General features: G+C 34.0%; 1 protein-coding gene and 2 long non-coding RNA genes across 3 annotated transcripts; 1 reads left to right on the top strand and 2 right to left on the bottom strand.

The window, feature by feature from the left end:
* The first annotated feature begins 555 nt into the window (after window positions 1–555).
* On the top strand, window positions 556–14,129 carry LOC124454494 (collagen triple helix repeat-containing protein 1-like). The gene is made up of 3 exons (XM_047005299.1): window positions 556–761; window positions 11,248–11,586; window positions 13,693–14,129. The coding sequence occupies exons 1-3, from the start codon at window positions 669–671 to the stop codon at window positions 14,041–14,043; spliced, it is 783 nt and encodes a 260-aa protein (XP_046861255.1). The 5' UTR covers window positions 556–668; the 3' UTR covers window positions 14,044–14,129.
* LOC124454512 lies at window positions 5,137–5,788 on the bottom strand. Its single transcript, XR_006951480.1, has 2 exons — window positions 5,700–5,788; window positions 5,137–5,497 (listed from the first exon to the last, which is right to left on the bottom strand). It is a non-coding gene; the product is annotated as an uncharacterized LOC124454512 (long non-coding RNA).
* Window positions 14,130–18,407: 4,278 nt separating the features above from the next.
* Window positions 18,408–19,113, bottom strand: LOC124454501. Its single transcript, XR_006951470.1, has 2 exons — window positions 18,978–19,113; window positions 18,408–18,783 (listed from the first exon to the last, which is right to left on the bottom strand). It is a non-coding gene; the product is annotated as an uncharacterized LOC124454501 (long non-coding RNA).
* Between the last annotated feature and the right edge of the window lie 1,791 nt (window positions 19,114–20,904).

Here is a 20,904-nt window from a genome sequence, read left to right as displayed (position 1 = left end):
ATGGCAACGAATGTGTGAAGTTGGGCTTAATTCTCTGGCATTAAATATTAAGTGAGAAGGTATATAAGGAATTACTTCACTCAAAATAAGCGATTGAAGAAAAAGAGATTTCTGTTCACAATACAAACGATTTGTTGATCTATGGTTTGTTGTTGGTATGTGCGTCGTATTGTAGACCTTAAAGCTAAATCAAAATAAAAACGGCTCCAATTACGAGTTTATCAAGCCTATGTAGTGTGGAAGATGCTTTAATGAAATTTTTAAAAATATCTGGAATGTTTTACCTACAACATCTTTGTTCAGTCACTCAAAATATTCCACATTTTCCAAGTCATTAAAATGACTTTATTTCTCATAGAAATTTGATTAATTAAAATTCAGTGATGTTTGAAAAAGCTCTCGTTCCAGGCACTTACATACAAATAAATTCCATCCAGCCTATCGATTGGTTGAATTTTATTCTTTAGAAATTTATTAACCAATGATGTTCATATAGAAATATTAAAATTTTAAATTAGCGGCCAAAGTTTATTTTGCCTCAGCTGGGATCTGCTACTTGTTCATTATTTGGTTTAAGTTGAAGGCAAACAGTGCTACGTACAAGTTCTTCAAAATTCTTCTGTGGTCCACTTCTCCTTAGGGTTAAAACGACATTTAATTTCCACTAAATGATGAAAGTTGCTGCACCAGTTACGCTATGTTGGGTCATGGCTTTGTGCGTGTATTTGGCTGAATCTAATGAAGAAATTCAAGATGAAACTGTACGTATTCAATACTAACACTAGTAGGTTATGGTGTGTTTTTTAATTTGCAAATCATAAACAGAATAACAGTCAACTAAGTATATAACTTCAAAACTAAAGTGTCTTGATTGTTAAAATTCGTGTAAGTGTGCACGTATTCTTCTTTAAAATAAAATACTCTACATTTGTTTATGTGTTGGCTTTGAGACATTGACTAGTTGTAGAAATTTTTATTATCTCGTAAAATTACTACAAATGCAATCTTTTCTTGCAATACGCTGGATTGAAATTTAAAATAATTGGTAAAAATTGTAAGAGATGCACCACTGGGAGTTGGGTGTTCTCGTTTACAGCTTTCGATTCTCAATGTATTTTTTACAATACTGTATTTTTTTACGATGCACTATGTTTCATTCATAAAACTATTTCAAGTTTGAAATCATTCACTTTTCCTAGTCGTGAATGAGAAAGTTGTAAGATTACAGAGTGCTATTCTGCTCTAATTAATTCAACGCCTTTAGAAATGTTACAAATTTGGGCAACCGTCTCAGCACAAACAATCAACGTCATAAAAGGCCCCGCCAATTTAACTAGCGTACTTCCGCCTAAAATTAGGTGCATGATTATTCCTTTCAGCAATATACTTGCATAAAGAAGATAACAACATCGATAATTGTAACGAATGTTTGGATTCTTGCATGAAAATAAATCCAATTTTAAATATATACAGAGAAGAATTGTATACATGAATCAGAAACGGATATACCAAAGTATAATCTGTATAATTCAAACCACAAAGATTTTAGGTATATAATTGCTTTAATCGAATCAGTGCGATCGTCCTATTCATCTGGATGAGACTCTGCTCACAGAATCAGACTACCAAAATATATTACACTGGACTCTGCAATATTATTAACAAAACTTGTTGAAACTGAAAATTGACTAGTAGATATTATATATTTCAATAGTAAAACTCCTCTATAATATATATAATTCATAAATCGCAAAATATTTCAACAAAACTCGCACAAAATTTCTTCAACATTTACAAATTTTTGTTTTATACGGCGCCTAGATCTGTTATTGTCCGTTATGTAATAGTCCTCCGACTTCAATGAAATATTTATGTTTAAATGTCTCGTAAAAACACTATGGAGCTGCTGCAGACAAAAGGAACTATAAAGAAGTCAACCACCGAGAAGGGAATCAAATATGTAAATATTATAAATTGTAAGGCTGTTTAATCTCGATTTTTGTCTGTCCAGTGAGATGTTTTCCAGGTATAACGTCACATTTTAGAATATTTTTGAAAAGAGGCAGGGAATATGAGAAGATTTATGTTGCGCACTCGTGTTATTATTGCATAGAACATGAACTGTTTTTTCTGTCAAAGCCTTTTTATGGTTTGGTGACGAGCGTTTAAATTTTTACTCTTTAGTAACGTCAGCTTTAATTCAAGTAACAAACTTTAAATGCTTTCATCATAAAAGCTTATATGTATTCACTGTTCAGCACCTTCGACGTATTATGGATATGTACACTTAATAATGCTCGAGCAAATTGTTCATGTAATAAAACATCAGCTGCATCTCGTTTGGCAAATAATAAAAGAAACGTGATTGATAGTCACGGTGCCGTATTTAATCCAGTACGTTTATTGTACGCATTGTTTATCTTAAACAGCTCTTTTAAGAACTATTATGTTTTGCGCATTTAATGAATACGACGAGTTTTTTAAAATAGACATGTTTCAACATCTCATGATGAAATCTTCAGTATAATAAAGAATGGTGTTTAAGAAAAAAAATTTTTACTGTGTTTGCACGATTGAACTAAATAGATGGAAAGCTACCTCAGTCGATATTTTGAAGCCAGTAGAGCCAGGGGCGGATCTAGGATTTTGGATACCATAGGCAAAACATTATGACGTCATTCAGTGCTAAACCTATGACGTCATACTTTGCAAAACATACTACACTATTTATGCTTTCGATAAATTGTTTAAATCAAACATTCTAATCATTCAGCTATGCAGAATCTTGTAGATCTCAATCGTATAAATACATAAAAACATTGTATATTTATACTTACATATCACAAGGTCGTTGATTTTCACTATTCAGAATATTGAATGCACACAAGACTGTTTCGCCCCATATCAGGGCTCATCAGCATGCCTAGGAACACTTTAACGCAAAACAAAAAATCGTGATCCGGCATGGACAGCCCTGTGAGAGCCGAATTAAGCAGACTGGTTATGGCGCCAGAAGTTCGCCTACACCTTTGAAAAAGGAGTTTGGTTAGAAATGGGTGACTATATGGGATATTTCATGGATGTGATATTGCTCAATTTTTCACACCATCCCAGTCAATTCCAACCCTTTACCCCCCACCTAAAAATGAGCACTCTGAAGGCGCCAGAAACTCGCCTTTCACACCTTTAGCAAATAGCAAAAGGAGTTTGGTTAGAAATGGGTGACTATGTGGGACATTTCATGGATGTAAGATTGCTCAGTTTCTTACACCATCCCAGTCAATTCCAACCCTTTACCCCCCACCTAAAATGTGCACTCTCATTTGCCAACAAATGAGCAGAATGTAAATGTAATGTAATAGTCAAAATAGAGCTTTGTATAAAGAGTCTTTGTGAAGACTAAAATTTGGTGTAAGGAAAAATTATTCTATTTATGCTTAACAATTTTGTGAAAGTAAATTTATGTCGACAACGGCCGAGTACCATACACGTACTCAGCAGTTTTAAGATTGGAATGTATATAGGGAAAAAAACCTTTATCGGGCGAGCTATTAGTTTGATGCAAATTCTATTGACGTTACTATTGTGTACAACGCACAATAAATGGTTAACATATGGACATTTCAACAAAATAAAAAACTAGGATATGAATAAATTCATGCAAATTTTAGCCTTGTATTTCCAACAGCAAAAGTATTAATAACCTCACCAATATCTGGTACAATTTCCTGATGAATTTGCATCAAGGCCAAACCATTTAAGCGTTCCCCAACCATGGTACTTCGCTGATAGTTTTAAGTGTCCTAAGGAAGAAATAGATCGTTCACATTCACAAGAGGTAATGGGGAGCGTTCCTAAAATACGTAGTAAAATTTTAATGTTTTCAAATCCGGCGAAATGAACAGATTTTAAAGTCTGGGCAATGTTATCAGGAAGGAGGCCGCAGTGGGTCTCCCAATAAGTGTACCACAACCTAAGTTCAGCATCTAAGGCCAAAGGATTTGGCAAATCATCATAATAAAAGTTAGCCACAGTTTTGAATGGCTCTTTCCAATCCACCCCATCTCTTGTCATGGACATCATTTTCGTCGGTACAATGCTAAGGCCTTTATAGACATTCACTCTCAAGGTCGAATCGTGATTCTAAAGAAGATTGCAAATGATCTAGTAGAGGAAGAGTAATTGCACGTTTATAATACTCAGAAATGGTTGTGTGGGAATATTTTCCTGGTCGTTTGTTTGCGCACTGTTCTTGGTTTCCATTCTTCAATGCCAACTTTTGCTGCCAGTTCAAGCGCTTCGTCATACCAGGTGTCATGATAAAAATCAGAGGAATTCCTCATGTTCACCACCTCAGTTTTCAAAGTTGAAATTAAATGAATACCATCCATTATATCGATACTCTTACCCTGTAATAACTGTGTTACTGGAAGAGTTGAATCAAGAATATTTCTCGTGATAACTAAAGCAACGACGAAATCAAACCTGTCAATAAGTTGAAACAAAGATGAGGCATCAGACTGAAGCGACGGTTTGAACTCACCATCTAGATTTTCAGACATATCGTTAAGGGTGGTGTATACAGGTACAAAAGCTCTTGGAATGTATCTAAACCTTCGATACGTTCTACCCATCTAGTTTTGCAAACGTCTGTTAATCTAGTCTTTTTCGAGTTTGTTTCTGAATTACGTATATGTTTTCAAAGGGAATATTGCGAGTTTGGGAAATTTTAATAAAATTAGTGGCATTGTTAACATGTTTCAACATATCATTGACAACACGTATACTCAAAGAATCGCAAATGGATAAGTTTAACCTATGACTATAGCAGTGTGTATAAAGAGCCTTTGGGTTAAGCTTTAAAATTTGAGCTGCTAGACCATTAGTGCAACCAGCAACTGAACCAGCCCCATCATAACCTTGCCCCCTACAATCATCTATTGATAAAGTCAGTTCCTTTAGAGCCTCTAAAAGTAGCTTGGCAAGTTGAGCACCACTTAGTCCCCACTTACAAAAAGAAATGAAATGAATTCTTCCCTGATATTCATATCGGTATCAACAAAGCGCAAAACAAGAGACATTTGTTCTTTATGTGAAGAATCAGATGCTTCATCAGCAATAACAGAAAAAACTTACTTTTTGATATCAGAAATAATCTGATTACTGATTACCTGGCCACAACATTTAATGATTTTATTTTGACTTGTTTTAGAAATATAACTTCTATTCTTACCACAATTCTTTAAATGATTTTCTAAAACTTTATCCCCTCTCCTAACTCCATAATTGAGTGTTTCAATGAAATTACCAACCCCTCCAGATGAATAACAACCAACAGTAGGGTGATACTTGGAATCATCACGATGCCCACGAAGAGGTAAACCTAGACGTCCACAAAAAATGACAGAATCAATAATTGGAGATAGTATTTCCCTATTCTGTTCTATTTCTTTCTTGATACCAGCATCCATGATCATCTCGATAGGCTGCAGAGTACCTGATATTTGGGAACGCAAAGCATCAAAATTGGTGATGTGGATGCATGCAAACCGACTTCCCTCCTTTACTTTTTCCAGCATGTTGAGTGAAAGAGCATTTAGCATTCTTCCAATCTTGAAGAGGTTCAGTAAACAACTTTTTACTTTACTGGCCTTGCCTGGGAATCTATTGCCAAACAACACACGATAGACAATACGCACCATTTTGTGAAGGTGAATAGCAAAGCCATTCATGCTGGTCTAGCCAATCATGCCTAAATGATCTGCCATTAGATTTAGGAAAATGATACTTTTATCTGGTTTATATACATTTTTATCAAATGACATATTTCAGAATTATCCATACCCTTAACTTTCTCCCTATACAAGGAAACATCAAAATTATGGGTTAAAACAGCAGGTTGCATATCACCAGAAGTTGGAATACCAGGCAATAGTTCCTGGGATGATGTGTGAAGCAAAGACTATTGGCTTTATTTAATGTCTGAGCAAGAGCTGCAGCAGAAGAAAAACTCTCATTGGGCATCCTTTTAAAAGTTGGTTGGGCAGCAGGCCTATTAGTTGAAGTAAAAAAATTTGAAATGTCAACTGTTTTTGGTGCAATATTTGGAAAAATTTTGACAAATTTTCGTTTCTCTGTTGTTGAGCTGCTAGAATTAGACTGTGTACAGGAATTAGACAATTTTCGCTTCAACCTGTGGGCATGGAAAATGAGAGGCACAAAATGATTAGACTGAAAAGTCTCACCTGGTTGTACAGATCCTTCATGACAAAACAAAATATTAATAGCATCCAAACCTCTTTGGCTTAATAACCGGGGCTGAACAATACGATTAAATAACAATTTATATCTACTTTCACCAGAATCAGGATAAAAGTATGAATTTTTCTACCTAAAACAGAAGATAGGCCCAAAATACAAAGAAAAGATGACCATTTCTGGTCATTACAATTTAAAATAGCCTCCTGTTTTACCAGTTCATCTGTTGTATATCCAGTGTCTAAACATTCTTTAGACACTGACAAAGGCAAAAGATTGTTTAAGCTTTGGGCAAAGTAATCACTGTGCTCACTTATAACAGACAAAAGCATGGGTGTTGAGCATAAAAGCAGCATGAATAAATAGCTCAAGCGATGTTAAAATTCGCAAAGTAGGGACCAATGCATTGTTACCTACCAGAACTAGGAAGCTGAACTGTAGAGGCAATTGCCAGAAGCTTCAGATCTTAAAAATATTCAAGAAAAGAAATTAATATTTTGTTTGGTAGATTGATTGCATTGTATGAATGAATTGCTGACTGTAGACAAAGATATAGCCTAGCGAAATTGAGATTTAACCATTTTACACGTATATATAAATACTACAATACGATATATATAATTATAATATATTTACCTTATTGCAGTACAAGTCTTTCCGTCATGAGCGTGCTTTGGCACATATATTTCAGCTCAAAATTTCGACACAGAGTATGGTCGGGGTCATAAATTCTATCTAACAGCTGCTCGTTAGTAAACATAGGTCGAACGTCGACCAATAAACGAGAATAAAGCTCATTAAGGCATTTTAAATCGTTTTTGGCCAACGCAGACTGAGCAGTCTCGTATAAATTACCACAACACAATGAAGACATTATAAAATATCACAAAACCGTAAACTGAGCACAGAGGCTGTTCAGAAACAATACGAGTGTATGTTAATTTTCAATTGCCTAATTTGCCTAGCTCAACTATGCTTATCAACAGCAATGATTGGTTGGAATTGCTCAAGTTAGGCAAAAAAAATTGACCAATGAAAGCATACGGTTGCAAAAAATTGCCCAATCAGAATACCTATACACGATGTCAAGTAAGGCAAATTCATCTTGTTTAGGCAAATTGCTAACAACCAATCAAATGGCTAGATCGCCTTCTTGACTTAGGCAAAATGGCTGCTTTGCCTATTGACACGGAGCTTTATAGATAATCATACGCATCTGGACTACGATTCATATCACAATTACGTCATTTAATTGAACAACATTTCTAAACAAAAGTCAGATGACTTGACTGCGATAAAGTGCTATTCATAGTTTCATAATTCGATAAATTCGTATCCAATCTAAGTCGAAGTATATTTTGGTAATTTCACCATAGGCACTTGCCTATGGTGCCTACCCCTAGATCCGCCCCTGAGTAGAGCCCAGTCTTTCAACGCATTTGTAAACACACGGCCGATAGGCAGAAGCGTAAAATAACTTAAACAAACTAAAGTTTCAAAAACAAAACACAAATTCTTTTTTGTCTTAATTTGGTCAACAAACCTTTCACAAATGAGACTTAACACCAAGTATACACAACTTTTTGACAATTACATTTTTGTAAAGGAGGCCATAGCCAATTTGTATAAATTGAACGATCAACGATGTCTTTGTTTTTCACAATTTCCACACTTTGATATTTTCTATTTCGAAATATGTATTCAATAGGAAGCATCATAATTGACTGCAAGATTAAGCCCCATCACCTATAATGCCACAATACTTTTCTGCTCAAATTTGGCTTCAAAAATTTATTAGGCTTTTCTATTACAGGTAGCCTTCCATCTATTATAGTTCAATGGTTTGCACAGGCTTACGCAAACCGAGGAGACCTTCGGGAGAGATCGAGAGCAGATAAGTGCAAGCCCGAGACCGAAAGGTCGAGGGTTGCACCTGCTCGAGAGTTCTCATTAACTTATCTTAAATCTTAGAATATTAACTTCTAAATTTTTTTTATTCGTCGAAACGAAAGTAACTTACTGCATGCAATGCCAGTGTCATGTACATTTATTATTTACTGAACATCATCTTAAAATACATAAACCATGGCCAGGGGCGGATCTAGGATTTTTCAAACATCAGTCATAAAACGTCTTAGGTGCACGGTGCACGTCGGAGGCGTACGAAATGTATTTTGTGTGCATCGTTTTTTGCGTAAAAACAACACATTTTGCTTACGTTTTTTCAAAAAAAAATGAAGTGAACAATACTTGAATGTTTTGCCAAATATTTCGGCTCATCATCATGCCAAATATATGGCTCATTAGCTTGTCTAGGAACGTAAAATTTATTTTACATTAATGCTATTCAAAACAGATATAGTCTTTAAAATTTCTACCAAGTTGTCAGGCATAGACCCCCCTAGAGACCCCCATTCAAACCTCTATGTAATGAGTTAAGTTAGAAATTTGGTACTACAAGTGACAGTTCATAGATATAGAAAAGCCAGACTTCAAACTATGCAAGTTTATTGTAGCCCTTACCCATCTCCACATCAGTACCAGCAAATTCACTTTTGAGAAAAACTCAAAATTTTTTCTGCCAAAGATTAAGCTAAAATTTTCAGAGTGAAAATTAGCAGTTAAGGACAGCTTAATGCCATCAATGTTTATTAGGCATTTCACTTGACTATTATCTCCTATAAGTATATGCAAGGTGTGCTATATAGCAATCACTTGTAGCATTGTATTTGCAAATACAAACAGAATATAACCAACATGTCTTTAATTATATAGTTACATGAATGTTAAAATTGGTTCATGTGTCATGCTTACTGGTTATGATAAATATCTTTTCATATGATCAAAGCTTGTTTAAATGTAAATCTAAAATAATTTAATTTAGAAATTATAATGATCATCAGAAAAATAACCTAGTGATCATGAAAAATACTTTGCTGTTTTGCCAAATTTCAAGGTTTATCTGCATACATAGAAAGACATTTTTACTTTATAGAAAATGCTATTCATACATCAATAGCCCTTTGGAATTTATGGCAAACAATCTGGTATGAGCCGTAGATTAACACACCTTTACATGTCTACATGAGGTGTTCAGTTAGAAAAGGGGACAATATGTGACATGGGACAACATTTCATGTATGTGAAGTACTAAGGTTTAATACCATTCCAGTCAAATTGTCAAAATAAAAAGCTTCATGGATCATAAGACTCAAAATCACAGGTTATAGTAAACAGCTTCTCATGTAATCAATGTTAGTTTTCTCAAATCTTAAACAATATGTAGTATAACTGTCTAATGATTGAATGATCAATGATCACAAACTGAAAAGCCCCAAACATTTGTTTATGATAAAGTAAATAATAGTATGGGGCCTTATGGCTACAGATTTTTGTCCATTGAAATATATTTGCAGGAATGTATGATTTCGCTGCCATATAACGGTCACGATTCCCCAAGCACTAAAGAAATCATAGCTAAAAGTCCTTCGGCAACAACAATTTTAGAAGCATCAATCTGCTTACCATACGGCATATTAACATAAATCGCATCACACACTCGCATAAATTGACTTTGATATATTACATTCATGCATACACTTCAGTTGTCCTTTACTTACGATTTTGGATGTAAATTTCTGCTGATAAAACTCAAAACAATGTTGGATTTCTTTTGAACATCAATGAGTGAAATGTCGCTCGCGAGATAGTCTTTGCCAAGCATTTACAATTCATCCATAAATTTTTCGCCCTCTTGAAAAAATTCACAGTTTGGAAAGCAGCATTCATGTCAATATATGAACTTGTAAAAGATTTCCATAAATTCCATCTGATTGTAGTTTAGTTTCTATCATGCTTATTAAAATCACTATGAAACTATCAAACATTCAATTCAGACAGTGAGCTTGACTATGTTAGTTCAGTTGGCTATCAGTCGAAATCCGTCAAACCAATCACAATGAAACAAAAATTCAAATGAACCAATTGTAAGATAGCAATTGGACTCCTTTATACGTCCGGCCACCCCTATTATCAGTCGAGATTATTCCAGACTGTCCACTGATCTGGCCATTGACCAATAAAATATGCGTTTTGGCGTTCATAGACTCCTTTATCCGTCGAACCAGTCAAGCCACCCCGCTTATCAGTCGGTTATTCCAGGTCACCAACTGATCTGGTAACCAACAAGATATTCATTGGATTAGTCATTAGTTTTCAATAATAAATAAAGCTGGATTTTTTTTACGAAGTAAATGCGATAATAACGTAAGAATAATTAATGAATTTTTTATTAATATGAATAGGTAATTTTTGAATTTCAAACATCAGTCGCGCGACGGATTTGACATACTCTAGATCCGCCCCTGATCATGGCCATCTATTTTTTTGAAAATAGAAGCGTAATGCTTCTTAGTAGCTAAATTTTGTTGGCGCCAAGCTCTCAAACGCACACAGAGTTTTCCGTCAAAAATTCGTATTACATTCACACGATTATTTCAAACATTACACAGCTTACGACAACCCAAGCATACTCATAGATGACACGGTTAAATGTTGTAAGTTACAAAATGCAGTATGCCTAGAGGCTTGTAAAATATGTTTTATTTGAAAATGAAAAATAACTGCCGATCAGAAAAATATGCAGTTCGTAATTCTGTAATTGAAGACGTACAGGTTATCTATCGATTTTCAAAAAACGTTTTTAAGTTTTCCTTCATTTCTTATGTAAGCAGCGTCCTTTGCAACAATGTATGTTATTTAAGGTACTTATTTCAACTTTTGTACTATTCTAAACTCTCACTCAATTTTAACCTATCCTTAGTCATAACCATGAACGTTAACCAGCGGAAGTAGAGCAGTGTCCATGAGAAGGTCAAAATCAAATTCATTTAAGTCTAAAAATATTAATTGACAACAAGTAAGAATTAAGTACCATTCATATTTAAATGTACATCTTTAAAATAATGATCATTCATTAAATTTTGTCAGAAAACACGACTACCTAGAGGTCTTCCAAAGAAATCAAATGTTTGCAAAACCAGTTGTGCTGCGCCTTGTGTACCTGGGGTTCCTGGTGTACCTGGAGTTCCAGGTCATAATGGGGTGCCAGGAGCCAAAGGAGCCAGTGGAAGTGATGGAAAGCCGGGAAAGATAGGTCCATCAGGGCCAAAAGGGGACAAAGGAATCCAAGGCGGTATGGGAAGGACTGGTGTTAAGGGTGAAAAGGGGGAAGCTGGTGTACAAGGCCCTGTGGGAGTTAACAATGAATCCAACTGGAAGCAATGCTCTTGGAAGAAGGGCGAGGGGAAAGATAATGGACTTATAAAGGTAAATAATCACTACAAGTTTTGTTGAAATAATTAGTTCATAATCAAAGATATACTTGATTTTGCAGGTATCATTATACATCATTAATTATTAGTAATAATTTAGGCAGTGACAGTTCAATTTTATATTGTGCTATAATGGTGACATGTTTCGTGTTTTCGTTGTTTCGAAGAAAAAAAGGAAAAAATATGTCTTCATAAATGAAAGATAAGGCTTTGCATTTTCATTTGAAATTTTTTTATATGTATGCCAAAATCATTTCAAAAAATCTATGTTGATTGTAATGTCACATTTTATTCAACTTAGTTCTGTTGTTTCTTTTTGTTTTTACACACATTAATCAAAAATCAACAACATGTACAAGCTCATAATGTTTGAAATCTTTTTATTAAATATTGAAATTTGTGAAAATAACTCCTACTCCGCTCTGGTAGAAGACTTTATTCCAGATTAACAATATCCAAATATTGATTTTTGAAGTGAAAGACAAAAACCTTCAAATATTTTGGGAACTATATTATAGGCACTTTATTAAAACAGGCTTGGCAAAACTGAAAGTAAATGAAAATGATGTACAGAGATAACAAAATTTGTTACACTTCAAAAGTCAATTTTCTTTTATTAGATAATATGTTTTGTGTTTTTCTTGTACGCAGTGGTTTAGCAAAAATCATTACAGTTCTACATTTAAAACTCAATTCGATTACGTTTTTGATTGAATTTTGTCTTAATCAAACCAATAACCAATCTAGAGTAGCCACGTGAGTGTGAACGCATTACGTGAAGCCGGAAGCCTCGTAAGATTGATAATTGGGGGCAGAGGCAAATATTCATATATGCATGTTCTACCTTAGTAGCATCTATTGAAATTAATTGTGGTTATGGATTAACAAGGCTAAAACTTATGAATATATAAATATTGCCCCCAATTATCAACCTTGCGCGTCCCCTAGAAGCAGCCTGTTTTTTTTTACATAAAAAGCAATTTCAACAACACTGTTAGTCTTTAATTTTCATAAAACATTTTAGAGCACAAATTTAACGAGTATGAAGGCTTTTCATTTGTCTTGAATTTTAATATAATTGCTGCAATTTAATCTGACGTACCCTAGCTGCATTTGGAATGATACATTTTGTCACTAAATCCCTTTTGATGTTCGTTCAGTTTTAGGCAAGATAGAAACAAAGATAAATTATGTCCCTTTTCCATTTGTGCATGAGATTAAAAACACCATTTATAATATGGGTTTAATTAAGTTATGTGTTGTGACCAGGGATATACCAGGCGGGAAGCGAATTCTTCTTATAAATATTAAAGCCCAACAAAGAGCTTTTAGGCATTTTAATAACTCTCAAGACGAAACGTTACGCTACAAAATAAATATTTCTTTTATACGTCATTTTTGTATTTAATGGCTCTTTTAGAAGCACATTGCTGGGCTTTAATATTTATAACAAGAAGTGAACGAGAATTTGATGGTCTTTACTTATACGTTTTAATTGATCAAATCTTGGAGTATGTTATACTAGTGTAATATAAATCCATCGCTTAAATTCCTGTCGAGAACGTTAAAGGAACAATATAGCCGTTTACAACTTTGATATTGTTATAACCTGGTTTGTCGAGTGGAACTAAACCGGTTCTATCATACACCGTCCCCAAAAGTTCAAAAAAGTTCCTAGAATATTGATGTATCAAGCGTAAATTGCGTACAAAAAAGCAACGTGAAATGAGAATAACGTCAGTATCAAAAATTATTAGAAATTAGAAGACTAGAAATATTCACAGCTTGTTCTTTTTATATTTTAATTGCAAAAAAATGTTGTAATTTAGCTGGCTATTTCTACGACGAGTTTTTCTGGCTTGCATAATCGTTCAAAAGTTAGACAAATTTTCTATTGAAACCTTACTTAACCTATGTTCTCTAGTCTCTACGAACATTTAGATGAAATGAGAACTTTCTGTAAAACCTGTCATCTTGCACGTCATACAGAATCCCCAGCATTTCCCTCAAATATTAATAGATGTAATTCATTAATGGGAGTGCTTCACGCATGCGTGCATACAATGTACATAACTATTTCTGCTTGCTTGATGTATTCTAGATATGCAGTTTCAAGAAAAAACGGGACAACACTTATCTTCGCGTGTTCTACGCCGGCAACCTCCGTATTTACAACTGCAACGGGTGTTGCAAGCGATGGTATTTCAAATTCAATGGAAAAGAATGTAATCCTGCAATTGAAGGTGTTTATTACATATGGAAAGGTAAAGGTACACATAATAACCATCGTCATCGTCAGATAGAGGGATATTGTGGCAACATCGATAAGGGTACTGTTAATGTTGGATTCTATGTCGGTAATTGTCAGGGATATTCCAATGCAGATGCCTACAGTGGATGGAATTCAGTCTCTCGAATTGTGATCCAAGAAGTTCAACCCCCTCAGAGTTGAATCAATACAAAACTGACGACTGAACTTTTATTGCTCAAATTTTTGTATTTTCGTGTTTTATGGTATTAAAAGCTTAACATTCAGAAGCTGTTATCTTAACTGTTTTAGCTAATGTTACAAACCTTCAGTTCTTTCATGCATGCTCGATTCCCTATATCTTTAAAAAGCAAGAAAAATGTTTTTTAGGGTATCAATAATTTGTGCAATTATTTTTATTGTTCATTGTCATTATTGTTCATTGACTACATCAAACTTTCTTGAACACATTTGTTTACTCCCTTATATGTACTCTATAATACTAATTTCCAAATCAAATCAACATTACCCTCTACTGTGTTTATCATCTACTATCCTTCTCTGCTTCTTTTAACCTCATTTTTCCCGTTGGATATCTCTATCATTACTTCAGTGTTAAAGCACTTGATAAAATATGTAATCTTTCTTTTTTTTGAGGTAATATTCATTTGTCTATTTCTAGCGCATTCTTCCACCTCTCTTTAGTGGTATGTATACCTGCTTCTTACAATAATTTTTGCATGTTTGTGTCCTCGGTTCGAAATTTGTTCATTATCTTCTTATTAGTAATCTACAAGTCTACCGAGTACTACATCTACCTCAATTCTTAATTTCTTCTTATTGTCAAATTTACATCTTACTTATAGAGCATAACCATAATTAGCATGAAGATACGCAGTACCTTCAATTTCCAACTTTAAACACATGAATCTCTTTGAATTGTTTTGGATATTTAAAATACGGTTATAGCAAAACTCTCCCCTTTAATGAAAGTCTTAAATTTCTATACTCCTCACAACGACTTCAAAATACACCCCTTAGTTTTATGTTTCCCATCTTCAAGCTTTGAAATTTTTGAATCTGATCTCTTATGCTCACGAGATATCCATGCCAAAACTTTTTCCAACCATAATCTTATCATTATATTCCTGTTGCCAGTCTAAAATCCTTGTATTTCTTCTTACCTCTCAGTAAACACATAGGCTTTCTTTCTCTTCTTTTTTATTTACACTTGTTCAATTTCTTTTAACCCTCAACAGCATGCATTTATGGCGGTCATTGTTTTCAAAAGCCAAAACAAATCCGGTATGAAAGCACTAGAAGGCGATAGAAAAATTGGTATGACAGTACTTTACCAATTTTTACGGGGCTGGAAATTGAAACATAGGAAACACTTTCCTAATAAACCTTTATCTGTATTTTTGATCATATTTACCCAGGGCGGCAGGCCCGAAGACAAAACTTTAATTGGGGGGAGGGGAAAGCATTTGCGCACGAATGATTTTTTTTAAAGTAATTTGGCTTTCTATAGAAATCAGTCGGGTACAACTGAATATATGAACAGACACCCATCCGCTGTAGTTGTAGCCTTAACTGAAGTCCTTGTATATTTATTGGCCAAAATACGAGGTAACGATAATTACGACTTTAGACCTCCTTGTCAATTAAAATATGTTTAATATCTATACACTCTGTTGTTTAGAATCGTACGTTTGACAGTAAAGATATATACATTTATATCATTGATGCTTACTAGATGATTGTTCGAATATCTTGCTGGTAACATAAGTCCGGATTTGTTGAAGCTTATATTGGGTGGGAAGAAATATTTTTGTGCTAAATATTTTGATTTGTGAATTAATTGGTTGGGAAATGCCTTTTTAAGTTTCAGTACATTGATATACACCCAAAGTTTATTGAAGTGGCGTATCTTATTTTAATATTTGGTTAAAAAACATAATACAGGTTAACATGATTTGATTAGTTTACAGGCTCAAGAGAAATTAAGTATACCAGGATTAAATTATCTAAAGCATGGTTACATTGAAAACCCAGTGTAAAATTTCTCTTCCCGGCAGTTATACATTTCTAGAATGCATAAAAAGGAAAGTTTTACCAAAGGATAATAAAGTGATTTTTAGAGGCTCCTTTATGAAAAGTTTAAAAAATTATTCACATATCATGGGGTTATATAACGAAATAGCCAATAAACACTTTTTTTAATTTTTTTGAAATATGATTGAGCAACTATTCAAAGATAGGAAACGAGTTTTAAATAGAAGAAACAAGAAAGTTCCACTCAGATGAAAAACAAAAATGATGTCGTAAGTGAGCTCCATAGTAAAGTAAAGTAAAATTGTCTCAAACTCAAATTATTTTCAAAAGAAATCAGTTGGGTACAACGGAATATATGAATATGCTATCCCAAATCAACGTTCTAGTTACGCCACTGCTTGTGCCTCGTGGGTATTATAATTGTAATAGTTTGCATTTCTAATTATGTAATTTTAAGAAAAAACGTGACTACAGCTATCTTCGCATGTTTCACTCTGGCAACCTCCGTGTTTTTGGCTGTAATACACAGTATTGATCATCAAGGGCAAAGACCTGTTTTTGAACCTGTAATCAGTGTAAAATGAATTTAGTAAAGTAAAATTTATATTTTTTTATGTATTTTTTCAACTCAGAAGTGCCATGATTGAATAAGTTTCTAAATGTCATTCAATTATGAAAATCTTTTGTAATTACTAATGCATCCAAAATTGGGAATAAGGAAAGTTGTGGATGTTTCACCTTTTCATCTGGAAACTACGCCATTGACCTAGACTTCATGCTGGCTGAGTATTTTAAAAATGCTGCAAAAAATAAAGGAAACAAGTCACTCCATCTCTACAACCGGATGCCTTAGCAATTGGTCCTTACTGACTGCCAGAAGCTAAACAGTTGGAGCTAATATCATGATAAACAATATGCGTCCGATTTTGTTCTCATGAAGTCTTTCAAACCCCGCATTAGTCTTAAATGCACTAATGCTCTTTTATAGGACTGAATTAGATGATAACAGGCTGTTATTCTAACACTTAAAGCATTTGAACACAGCAAAGCAGCCATTCCGTATCTTTTACTTCTCTGCAGTATATTATAAAACTTAAAGACATATTTAAGGAGGAATTGCCAGTCCACACAAAGAGCGCAGGTGTCAGTGAAAATATTTTAGACACCATGAAGCCCATATAGCACTAATACCAGTAGGCCGTAGCATCCGAAAATGCTAAAAAACTGTTTGTAAGAATGCGCATTTATTACGCCATTGTTTTGCGACTCGCAGTTGTGCAATAGCTTATAATCAAAAGGCAAAACAAGGCCAATAAGTCTCAAATTCTAAATTTTAATCCACTTTACATCTCCAACTTCATATATTTTCGTAGTAAACATTCTACGCTTTTCTGGCCAAAGTAATGGCGGCCGTTAAATTTCCGGTATGTGCAAAGCAAACTGCGCCACACGCTTAAATTAAACGTTACCGACGCGAGTTACCCTTCTATGTATTCTCTAATCTATGCTATGGTGATAGTCGGGAAGGCACATTGTATATGCACTTTGTATATATATACATATATATATATATATTGATGAGAAAAAGAAAATACACAAAAACTACAATTTCATCCCGTAAGTTTTAATTTTATCATATAAGAATTCTGCAGAGAATCTTGAAGACATTTGTTCTAACATTTGAAATCTCGGTCGTGGCTGAAACAAGTGACAAATCAAATTATCCTCCAGTTAAGTTTATATATTGCAAACAACGTTTGGCAGGACATTCGAATCACCAAAATTGTCTACCCAGGTGTTTTAAACTATCAGAAGCGATGCTGCATGGCCACTATGAAAGTCATATGATGCCAAAATATTTTGTATTCATCACAGTTGTGACTTGTGAAGCTTGAATGACTTTTTGAGCAAGTTGGAACATAAGCAGCAGCATGTTGGCCTCCACCAATAGAGTGCTTGAATAGTAATTTGTAAAACATATACTGCCATATGGTCCACATGACTTAACTTTGTTATTTCTGCCTTTTTAAATTCAATCAGGAGATTATTTATATATTTAACATGGATGCTTATTGATGACGTGAGAAGTGAACATAAAAAAGCTTCCTGAATGCTTTTGTGAATTGGATTGGTGTTGGCTTGGCAGTTTCCCCCTCTCAAATGTTTTAAAAAAGTTTTCTGGTGTATCTGTGTTTCACCTTTTGGTAAACATTTTACTGTGTAAAGTATTACGATTTAAATAATGGCATTAAGAGTAACTATAACTGGTTTTTGTCAGAATAAGTTCTGTTTGTGACATGATTACTTACAATAAAAATTTTAATTTACTGAATGAAGTTTATGGATTTTAGCTTAAATTAAATTTTCGAGCCCTTTGTTGCAATAATTTCTCTCTGCTGGTTGATCAATGCGGTGAATCAAACATAATTCTAATCATTTTTCACATACAATTGTTGGTCACAACTCACAAGTGAAGTTTAACCAGAGGTAAGCTGTAGGAGCTTGACAATATGTTTGACATAATGGTAAAGTTGTTAATTTAATTGTAACAATTTATCAATAACTTCATTCTTTAAAAAATTGTAATTTCATGTTTGTTTATTAAAAATAAGACAACAAAAAACATCTTTATTTGTAAGTTAATACAAATTTGACAGACATGATAACCACAGGAACTCAATATACAATTACAAATAAAAACTTTCAATTACAATTATGCAGACAAGCTACATTGGAAATAAAAAGCCCCGATTCAAGAATCAAATATAAATTCGTTTAGTCCAAATTTTATACCAATAATGTCTTCATCTGAAGAACGTTCTTTACGCACAGTAGGTCGTTTTATCGCTTCTATCAAATCCGTTGACCATTCTAATAGGAAACTCTTTACTAGAAAATACAGAAATGGAATCACACTAAATATATTTATTACTTTTGTCCTAAATTATAAGTTTTTAGGGCAACTGCCGTTCAATATAAGAGACGTTCTAAACATGGATCTCGTATACAATTCAAGGCAAGAAACTGTAAAACCCGTAAAATTATATTTGAAGAACGTATTTTACAACAAAACTGTTTCTCACCTCATATGCTTGGTATCCTATCCGATGGCATTAAAAATTTTGTCCATAAGTGAATGTAAATTCGGCAAATTTTCGAAAAACAACTCTTCATAATATTAATCTATATACATTCTGGCCAGTTTATCTGGCTGGAGTAATGGCGGACGTAAAAGATGCGCACTTGAGAACTGGGTACAAGTAGGGGACAGATTTTTCGCTGAGTGGCGCTTCTGTATGTATCTATTCTGTGCTAATAACACAACGACTAAAATAAACACTCGAATTTCATTAACGCAATCCATACACCCGAAACCATGACAACGCATCTTATACCATCCAATAATATCAACTCAACTACTAACCAACCAATCAGATGCTCCAAACGCCTACAAAATCTTTGTAAATAATATATTGTCACATTCTGACGAAGACTCGAAGCACCGAGTTTAAAGCTTAATAAAAATTTCAAAATATAAATCCAGAGAATAATTTATATTATCATAATATGCCTGGGTTACCAATTTTCAAATATATATATATATATATATTGTAACACGTAAACGTCAATGATAATGAAGATAGTTGTAAGCAAATCATTCAGTTGGCATTGTTAAGCGTTCATATATGATCGTGTTTCTGTGATCTTGTGCCTATATATATATGTGCTTATGGTGATAGCCGGGAGGGCACATTGTATATACACTTTGTATGTATAAATATATACGGGACGGGGCGGGTGGCTGAATGGTTAATTGCGTGAGCTGTAAGCCAGACGGCGCGGGTTCAATCCCGGCTCGTGACACATCTGGCAATGTGAGGGAAATTTGGTAGAGGAAACTATGTCCTCGGATGGACTGTATCTGCATCTGCAATGTTGCAGCCTTGTCACACTGTGTGTCACGCTGATATCAGGGTTGTAGTTGCGTGAAAGGTACGAGTGATTGTAGTCTGGTCAGCTGCCTTCACTATAATTTAAGTAAGCAGAATGTTCCACTTTGTGGAACCCTCATACGTCGAAATCGACGGAGTCCATTATTATTATTATATATATATACAAAGTTTATTACAATGTGCCCTATACATATATTGTACCATACCAGTTGCAATGTGATGCTTCTTTCGTGCACTTTGTCATGCTATCACTGGCAGAAAGATCTATCATCTATCATATTCAAGTTCTAGATTACAGGATAAGAATTGAGAAATTGTCATACTACGAGTCAATATATGTCTTTAAATGATAAACTACATAATGCCATATCAACGTTTACAACAGTCACATGGCATAAGAAGCATGCGATGTTGAGAATTGACGTTATCAACACGTTCATTGCATAATGTGTCATTATAAGAGGTTGATGAAATGGAAAAGCAGCTACCAAGACAATTTTACTAAAGAGAAAACTTAGCTAAAAAAGCAGTTGCTTTTGAGGATTGTATTGTAACACGTATAACCACAATGACCAGTTTATATACTCTGGTTTACAGTTTTAAGCGAATTAAATTGAGATAATAAAGCCATCCATTTGAGGATATTATATGTGTAGAAATTCCATCACATAAAATTTTGGTCTTAATTTCTTTAGTTTTGATAACATAATTTACGACATTGTGCAAGAATTGCTGATTTCCCTGTCTTTTTTTCCCTTATAAGGTCATAAAACACGACAGCTTTATCGCTTTATCAAAAAGATCTATGGAAGAAAAATTTCAAGAATTTGTAAAGGTCAATGATAATGAAGACAGTTGTAAGCAAACGATTCAGTTGGCATTGTTAAGCGCTCATATATTATCGTGTTTCTGTGATCTTGTGCCTATCCTCTAAATGATGAAAGCTACACCACTTGCAAAATGTTTGATGTTTGTTTTGTTTATGTTTTCGGCTAAATCCAAAGAAGACAACGTTGAACAAACTGTATGTATTCAATGCTAACGTTATTTAATAAAC

This window comes from Xenia sp. Carnegie-2017, unplaced genomic scaffold (genome assembly GCF_021976095.1).
Source record: "Xenia sp. Carnegie-2017 unplaced genomic scaffold, XeniaSp_v1 HiC_scaffold_3, whole genome shotgun sequence".
Classification (NCBI taxonomy): domain Eukaryota; kingdom Metazoa; phylum Cnidaria; class Anthozoa; order Malacalcyonacea; family Xeniidae; genus Xenia; species Xenia sp. Carnegie-2017.
The sequence above is the reverse complement of the archived record's forward strand: the minus strand, read 5'-3'. Positions and strand labels throughout refer to the sequence as shown.